The 9,131-nt window shown below is 43.1% G+C and overlaps 1 protein-coding gene across 1 annotated transcript; it reads right to left on the bottom strand.

Annotated features, from left to right (window-relative positions):
- Window positions 1-1,218: 1,218 nt before the first annotated feature.
- LOC110876212 lies at window positions 1,219-2,853 on the bottom strand. The gene is made up of 3 exons (XM_022124389.1): window positions 2,547-2,853; window positions 1,827-2,003; window positions 1,219-1,745 (listed from the first exon to the last, which is right to left on the bottom strand). Exons 1-3 carry the CDS (start codon window positions 2,851-2,853, stop codon window positions 1,219-1,221), a joined length of 1,011 nt encoding a protein of 336 aa, XP_021980081.1.
- Between the last annotated feature and the right edge of the window lie 6,278 nt (window positions 2,854-9,131).

Here is a 9,131-nt window from a genome sequence, read left to right as displayed (position 1 = left end):
AACCTATTCTAGTTCATCATGTTGATCACCATCATCATCGCCATCATCATCATTCCCACCATCGTCATCACCATTCCCACCATCATCGCCAGCTGTTTCCTCCTCATCTGATAACTCCACAGTCACTAGTGGATCAAGAATGGCCTTGAGACGCTGACACCAGTCGTCTTTCTTTAAAGCTTCCACAACCAAATCCATTACAGGCAAAGTAAGGTTGTCATAGGCATTCTCAGCATGCGTCAGCGCGGCATTAGCCTGGTCGGTCACCGAGCAATGGCTCACATCAAACTCTTGTCCGATCATCTCCTCAACATGTTGGGCACATTCTAGATAGCCTCCCCGATGACCCACTGCGCGCGCAGCATCCGTAAGAGCCGCGACAGCGGAATCCAGCTCGCCAGCATTGAGGATAGAGTTGGCAACCTATAACGAGAACCGCATATTAAGGCCAGCTAACAAATTAAGCATGCAAAAATATGCAAGTATAAACTTACCAGCACCACTCCACGACTGCGCATCCATTCAGCCTCAGACACAAGTGTATCAACGATTCCTTGGGCCTCCGAATAGTTGGTCTGCGCTACATTAAGGGCGGCGGTGCTGACAGCACGCGCCTCTTCAGCAGTGGCAGCCTTAACTCTTTCTGCTTCGAGGTCGATTTCCAAGGACTCACACCTATCAATCTGTCATTCAGACGACGCTTAAGCTCAGCAATCTCGACATCCTTAGCCCGGAGATCTTTGTCTTTGTCGGACAATTGCACCTTCGTATCAGCTAACTCAACCTGAAAAGCGACAAAAGGCTTAGGCTATTTTGTGAACAACATAGCAAGAAAGAATTGAGGGGTAAGCTAACCTCAATCTGCTGTTTGGCAGCCTTCTCAACCTGCGCATCTTCAACCTTCACTGTCAGCTGAGCAATTTTCGCTTCAAGATTAACAATCTTGTTCCGAGTTGCGAAGGCGCGCTCATTATCCCTCTCACATATACGCTTGAACTTGGCCTTCTCCTGGGCCAGTTGCTGTTCAGCTGCTTGAAGTTTATTTTTAAGGCCCTCGCGCCCCCATTCCTCGGCCTTCTTGTCTGCATCAAACTTGGCCTTCTCCTCATCAAAGGTGGCCTTGGACCTCTCAAAATCAGCGATACGCTTTAGCATCCGCTCGCGATAACCCTCCCAGTCTGCCCGCTCCCTAACCATCGTTCGCCACTCGCGCACTATCTAATGGTTGGCGGCGCGAGCATTAGCTTCTCCAAGCACTAAAGTTCGATACAACATTTCATGGGTCTTCGCCCTCTGCCGGTTAACCTCACCAGGAGTAAACGAGTTTAAGAACCAATCACGGCAGGGCCCCAATTCCTGAAATGTGTCCTTTTGCTTCAAACTCCAGGGAGCTTGGTGAGGAGCATCACCGCGTTCTTCCTCGGTATAACTCTTATAATATATATCACCAACGGTGTCTTTCGCCCCGATGACGTTTGGGTTATAGCTCCCAGCTCCACCAGAACTCGCGCCACTAGAAGTATACCGACTCGACCCCTTGGAAGTAAGTATCTTTGAACGGTCATGGGTCTCAGCATGCGCGGGGTGGGTAGGTTTGACGACTTCATGCCCTTGCCTCCTCTCAGAACCCCTAATGACCTCAGACTCTTGAACATTGACAGGCTTTTCCATAGCCTTCTTTTGTTCTTGCTCCCTCTCCAACTCAAAGGCTCTCTTCTCCTCCTCAGCCTTCTTCCTCTTCTCCTCTTCAACCTTCTTTTTCTCTTCCTCAGTTTTTTTCTTCTTATCCTCCTCAGCTTTCTTCTTTTTCTCTTCCTCCTTCTTACGACGTTCCTCAGCCTTCCGCTGCGCCTCAACAGCCTTCGCCACGTCTTGTTCAGCCACACTCTTCTCTTTAGCAGATTCACTATCAGCAGTCTGAAAAGACTTGATAGTAATCTTCGGCCTCTTAGGCTCTGGCTCAGTAAACTTGACACCCTTCTCAGGGGTCTTCTTCTTGATCTCTGCAAAAAATAAAACAAGTAATTAAGCAAGGAACATAACTAAAAGGAGAGAAATCAAGAGCTTACCAGGAGAGAACTTGTACAGAGAGCGCAGTTTGCTCGTTTTCCCAACCAAGGGAATCACATCAACAATCGGCGCAGAGGCCACACCAGCAGTGGTCTCACTCCTAACTCTCTTTCTACCAACCAACTGGGCAGCAGCATCTTCTTCTTCTTCTTCAGTTTCCTCTTCTTCATGCACCGAAGGGGTCGCGCCAGCATCAGGGTTACGAGAACCCGCGCTTCCGGAGCTCTTTGAGCTACCTGCTCCAGTCTTTGTCTCAGCTGTGCGCGATAAGCCTTCAAGTGAGTCACTTATTATCACATAATCGTTTAAGTCACTCTGTCGAAGGCGAAGAGTACCTTTAACAGCGGCAGCGGTTGCGCGACTACCACCAGCCCCCTTGCTGGTCACCTCCGGATCCAAGTTGACTGTTTTCTTCTTCTTCTTCAGGGGTTTCTTCTTCTTCTCTTCTGGGTCAATCCCCAGGTCGCGCAACACACCTGCAAAGATGTTAGACCACGAACTTAACTCGCCGTTTGAAGACCCTACAGACTCCTCGCTGGAAAGATAGACAACCTCTTTCCCAGCGGAAGTCACAGAGCGCAAAGGACGAGGTTTAGGGAATTGCGCACCTTCAGTCGCGATGGGCGGCGAGGTAAAGGCATCAGCAACAGGGTACATAAAATTGCCTCTGATTTGCGCGTACCACCTCTCCTCGTCCTCGCGCAGTGGGCGAACGCCCATAGAACCACCGAACGTGGCGAATGCCGCTTGATATAGTTGCGCTTCTACACGTCCAAATACCATAAGTAACAATAAAACAAACACTTGAAACAAAGAAAAGGAAGAGAATCACTGACCTTAATCGCCAATCTTCATGACAGGCACCTCTTTGCTGTCTAGTGACCACTGGTCACTCATCCGCGTGGCCACCAACACATTTTCCCCAAATACCCGATTCGGGGTAGGGGTTAATTGTTGATACCACAAGGCTTGCTTGGGGATCGGAAGATCTTCCTTCAACACTGCATCAGTCCAATCCCTGAAGGGCATAGCAATCGGAAGTACCTCTTCCCGAATGAAGAAGAATTTGGGTTTCCAGTCGTGGAAGCTCTTTGGAGGGTTTAACAAGATCTTCTTTGCAGCACCACGGCTGGCAAAGGAGAAGAAACCCATCGTTCGTTGCAGTTGGTAGAAAGCCCGAAATTTCTCCACAGTCGGCTCGATGCCATGCGATCGGCATAAAAACTCAAATTGACGAACCCTAACCATCCCAGGAGGGCTCATCTGAGAAAGATGGAAGTTGTAATGGTGTAGTATACTCCCCATAAAGTTCGTCGCCGGTAACCTAAAGTTACCTTGAAGAAAGAAGTCTTCATACAATGTGATGTAACCCGGCGGTGCATCGGCCGCAGTCTGGCCCTGAGCCGGGTACCGTGCATCCCACTCCGATGGAAATCGGAAACTCCTCACAATCTGTTCGAAGAGTCCAAGATCCCACCGGAGAACCGGAACAGGACCCTCCTCCGTAGAAACAACCTCCTGATGCTCTTCAGTCATCGTGATGAAAATACAAGTTTTCTGAAGGACTTTGAAGATTTGAAGAAAAAACTTGAAGGCTTGAAGAAAATCTTGAAGATTTGAAGAAAATCTTGAAGATTCAAAGAGATAACGAGAGAAAATTGGAAAGCAAAGAAGAGAAGTGAGAACCTCTCACATCTCTTCGGATATATATACCCATCGCATTTAATGCGATGGGTAAGCGTGCCGCTTTCGCCGCTAGGCTAGCCAACGAGAGGCTGCCACGTCAAGCGGAAAAGCAGGGGTGACGGTTACCACGCGCGCGTGGGCCTCATTCTCCTGACACGAAGTGCAACCGTCGCAGTCGACATGATGACATCCGTGCCAGGGGTCAACTCAGACGTCGCACTCAACGACTTATCCTACCAACTTGCCAGAGTTCAAATTTCGAAGTTTCCCGCCATAAAATTACAAGTAACTTCAGGCAAAAGTTACCAGGGCCGCGCAAGCTAACATCGCCTTAGCAACACTTCGCGCCCGATCAGATAACCAATGAACCACTTGGAACCTGCCTAGATAAGCTGCACAGTTGGAAAAAAACAATTTTACACCACGCCACACCAACCAAAATCAAGAGCGAGCATTCCCCTTCTACTTTTATTTTTCTAAGTCCAGAGCTCCAACCACTTGCGTTGCGCATGGTGCAGCACTGGACTGGGGGGACTTGATGGGGTATGGTCCCAAAAAGCCGCGCAAACCTTAGTTGAGGTTGCGCGTGAGACCATACTCCTTATTTTAATAAACTTCTTACTGAGAGCCTCGCGCGACCTACACCACTTCCCGATTTGTGCCGCGCGAGGCGTAGCCCACAAGAAGCTCAGATATCAGCACTTAGCATAAAATAATGGAACACAAAGACATACTAACCCCGCGCGGGTTAGTTAGATGCCCAACAAGAACCACACAGGAGGGGAGCGCAAGGCTACCTCAGGTGGTACACAAGGTACAAGTGGCAGTGAAAAGAGCCAATGAGCGTGCAGCAGGCTCTGGTCAATCGTGCGCCACGATCGCCTGACAAGAAGTACATAAGGACGCCTACGTGGCACCAATCAGGGGACGGAGACATCTGTCCCACGATCTCCACTTGTCTGCTGATGGCAGAAAAGCAGCAGGGCCGACAACAATGACACGTGGCTCCAATCAAGGTGCGCCAGCACCAAAGAGTTTCTAGAAGCCACTAAACGGTCGACACTAGAGAGACAAAGAGCATATCCGTTATGCTGTCCATTTCCGGCCCAAGGCCCATCAGCCCATATCCTCTTGCACCTCTCCGGCTATAAATAGAGACCTCATTCCACAGGTTAAACATTCTATTCCCTCTCCTCTCACCCTTAACACTTAATTATCCTCTCAAAGCAGTCGCTTATTCTCACGCCAGAGCCCGGTTAAGAGGGAAACCCCCACATTCCCCTCTTAACGAGTAACGGTGTTCTGTTTTACAGGATCATACATCAAGTCGGAGCTCAAATACTCACTAAAAGATTAACCATTATGATAGGAACATAAACCAAACCGATTAGTACCTTAATCAGTTCAGTGTTTCTTCAGTATAAGTTTGTAGCTAACAATAAGTTAGCTATATATCTATGCATAAAACAAATTCCAAGTTTTTAACCAATCTTTTCTACCCGTTGGTCAAGTTTCACCGAATACTTTGCCTATGGGTATTTGACAATTATTCTTACATAAAAATGCTTATGTTCAATATAAATTTCACAAAATCACGTAAATTGGTTACTTAACCTTTCATTTCAACTTATAATTACCAAGTTAATGGATTCGGCGCACACTTAAGTTACATGATTTTAAATGTGTATGGGTTAGGAATAACGTTCTTAACACAAATAAAAATACGAGCCCTCCGAAACCTACATGATCCTTGGGGGTCACTGGACCCCTACACCATGCAGTGGGTCTGCCTCTATATCCAACTAACAACATTATTATTATATATATCAATTGATAACACATGTTTGCTACAGTGTTAGGGTCTTTCCGTAATTTCAACTTTAATACAATAACGTCAACCACTCTTTTCTTCTCCGGCTCATTCCTCCTCTCCCTACACTCCAGACCACCAGATTAACCTACCGCCGCGGCACCGCCTCTGCTGACCGTCTTTCCGCTTCGTCTCCCCCGTGCTGACCATCGTTGCTTGAATCGGCCGATTCCGAACCAGGTTACTTTTTTTCTCACGAACCACGTTAGGGTATTCCATAATTGGATTTTTGCCGGCCTCTGTTCATCGATTTTACATCAATTATCATTGTATGATTGCGCCAGTATAATGTTTTGGTTTCATAATTTAGCCGCTATTGTTTTGGTCTTTGATAAATACACACGGATTAATCAGAGAGAGAGAGAGAGAGAGAGAGCCGGAAAGAATGAGCAGTCATGAAAGAGAAGGGATCCGTCGAGGCTCCGGTAACTTATCCGGCCCGTGCTACGGGTCAATAGAAGGAGCATATCACTTCATCCGACGAACTGATCAAATTGGGGTGGTTCTTCTCAATCTGAGCTATCGAACGACGGTGAAGGGTTTGAAGATAGCGGTTAGACGACAGAGACATGGAGACTGGAGAGTTCGAGATGGAGTCGGCCATGGCCTCCGGCTGGGCGCCTCGCTACCGTCGCACATGCAGGATGGCGGTGATCGTGTTATTGGGTTCTGTACGGACATACACTTGATAAACTCGTGACTGACCTAACATTCCATAGTGGTATTTTTTGAAGTACAAAATGTTCACTATCTACCTTTCCTGGTATTTTTTAAAGTACAAAATGTTCACTATCTACCTTTCTTGGAGCTAACTTAATGGTGCAAATAAAATCGGATATGAACAAGTCAACTAGATAAGCTTATACGTGAGATCCGCCGCGAAGTGCGGGATGTATTACTAGTTAGTATATAATCCACATATTAAGTTTTGTTTTTAACTAACAATAAATAAAATAAAAATAAAAAGAAAATAAAAACAAATCAGTTGGTGTGTAAATAATTATGTAAGGAGAGGATCTTGTACAATTAAAGTAATATATAATCCACATATTAAGTTTTGTTTTTAATTAACAAAAAAAGAAAAAGAAAAAAAAACAAATCAGTTGGTGTATAAATAAATATGTAAGAAGAGGATCAAGTACAATTGAAGTATTCTAATTACACCGACAAGAGGTTTGGATTTTTCAATGGAGACTCAAGTTCAATTTTTACTTGTGTCATATTGGAGTGGTGGATATAGGTAATGAAAGATTTGGACTAGGCCTTGTGTGAGGTTGTCAGTTCGATTCCCGAGCCCAACCGGGTTTTCGTCCCACCATGTGTTACGCCAGAGAGTTCTGCTCTTGTTGTGCCACGACTGTCAAGTGGCAGTCGGCGGTATGGTTTCCCAGCGGAACGCCCAAAAAAGCCAAACTTGGAAACCAGAGTGAGCACGGTTAAGACAACATAGTCTAACCAAAGTAGGACAGTACGGGGCTTTCCGATTTGGAGACTGTGATAACCGTTCAAAAAAAAGTATTCTAATTAGAGGAAGTGTAGAAGACAATATATATCATTGATCTAAAAATTTAATGGTTGAAATTTAGATTGTCCCAAAATAAATGTATCACATTAGAAAAATAGGTTATTGATCTAAAAATTCAATGGTTGAGATTTAAATGGTCCCTAAATAAATGTATCACATTAGAAAAAAAATAAGTTGTTGGCTTTTAAACCAACTTCTCACACGACTTTTGGATACTCGTGACTTTTTCATATGTTAAACCCACTCTCCACACCACTTATACTCATAACTTTTTCATATGTTAATATTTTTTTTCTAAAAAAATTACCCTATAAAAACAAACATTTTATTCTCTTAAATTTGAGTAGGCTTATTCTTTTAAATTTGAGTAAAAGCTATTGCTACAATTTTTTAAATTATCAAATTCTTTATTTTACAAGCTACATGATTACGTAATTTTGTATAATGTTACGAGAGTTTTTGTATAACGTTACAGAATTATGTAACAATACGTAATTAGTAATATGCAATTTACTCTGAAACAAGTATAACGTTGCGTGATTTTGTAACGTTACTTAAGTGTTGGACAAATTATGGGTGTAATCCCAAAAGAGTCAGAAAACAAGGGTGCAGTGTTGTGTCGGCTGTAGCAAAGGTGTTGATGAAAAGCGAACACAAGAGTCTGAGTATTAAGGTGGAAGAACTTCGTGTCTTACTTGGATTCAAGACCTAGGAACTTGACAAGATTAGGGGGGGGGGGGGGGGGTGATTGTTGGAACTAATCTTATCAAAACTCAAAAGTTGGAGGATCCTAGATGGTTTAGTTTATTTTATGTGGAAGATTTAATATTTATGATAGTTAATTTTATTTTATTTGGTTTCCTTATAGGAGTATGTTACTTGTTTTCTAAGGGATTGTTTAGTATAAATATGAGTTATAGTTTAGGGTTTATGTACCTTCAATTTTAATCAAAGACACATCAGAAATTCATTTGTGTTCTTCCTTTATAATAAAAAGTGAACAAAATCAAATATATGAACAAAATACGTATCTTAACCTCTTAATTGAAACCATAGTGAGAATCAGATAACCAAAACCTAATCGCCAACAGATGAATGATTAAACTATAAAATAGAGGAGAAAATAAGATAAAAGAAGAATAGCATATATAAACTAACCTTAATTGCAGACAAAATTTGATGAAGTTTAATCGGAATCTTGAACGATTGGTGGCTCAGATTAGGGTTTTGGGATAATACGATAGATGAGTGAAGTTTTTGTTTTGAATGAGATGCGTCCATGGATCACCGTATGACCCGGTCTCATAATCCGATGTCCATATTTCTTGTTGGGCATTGAGTGGGAAAAAAAAATCTAAGGATCCCTTATTGAGTGACACCTGTCCCATAGATGGTTTCTTTTATTATACTAGAAATGATAATACTAAAAATAATTACCGGAAATAAAGTTAATAGAATGAAATTTTATTTAGTTAAGAAGGGTTTAGAGTGTACGTACTGGCACTTGTGTTGGGATTGGTTATGACCGTCCACAACTCAAGAAACACCAAAATATATGTATAGTCAATTATCACAACATAAAACACGTACTCATTTTTCATAAACACCAAAACACAACCAATAAAAAACCCTAAAACACCCAAAATAATTGTCACATCAGCACCACCTTTATAATTTTTAACCATTAATTTACACCACTCATTCTCTCTATATATTATACATATTAAAAGTGTGGGTCCACAAGTAACTTATTTTTGGGCGTTTTTGTGTAAAACGAACCCTAAAAAGCAACCATTACAATAATAAAAACGGATGAAGTGGCAAAAAATGTAAAGAACCATCCCCAAAAACGTTCTATTGAGGATGCTTTAAGACCATCACCAATGCAATATCAAAATTCTTGCAAAATCTTTGTCAAATCATCTTACTATTAACTCTCATTTTTTTCTCTCTCTTTTTAAGATCTCCCTACTCAAAAAC

Source organism: Helianthus annuus, chromosome 6, assembly GCF_002127325.2.
Source record: "Helianthus annuus cultivar XRQ/B chromosome 6, HanXRQr2.0-SUNRISE, whole genome shotgun sequence".
NCBI classification, from domain to species: Eukaryota; Viridiplantae; Streptophyta; class Magnoliopsida; order Asterales; family Asteraceae; genus Helianthus; species Helianthus annuus.
This window is presented reverse-complemented; position numbering and strand designations above follow the sequence as displayed.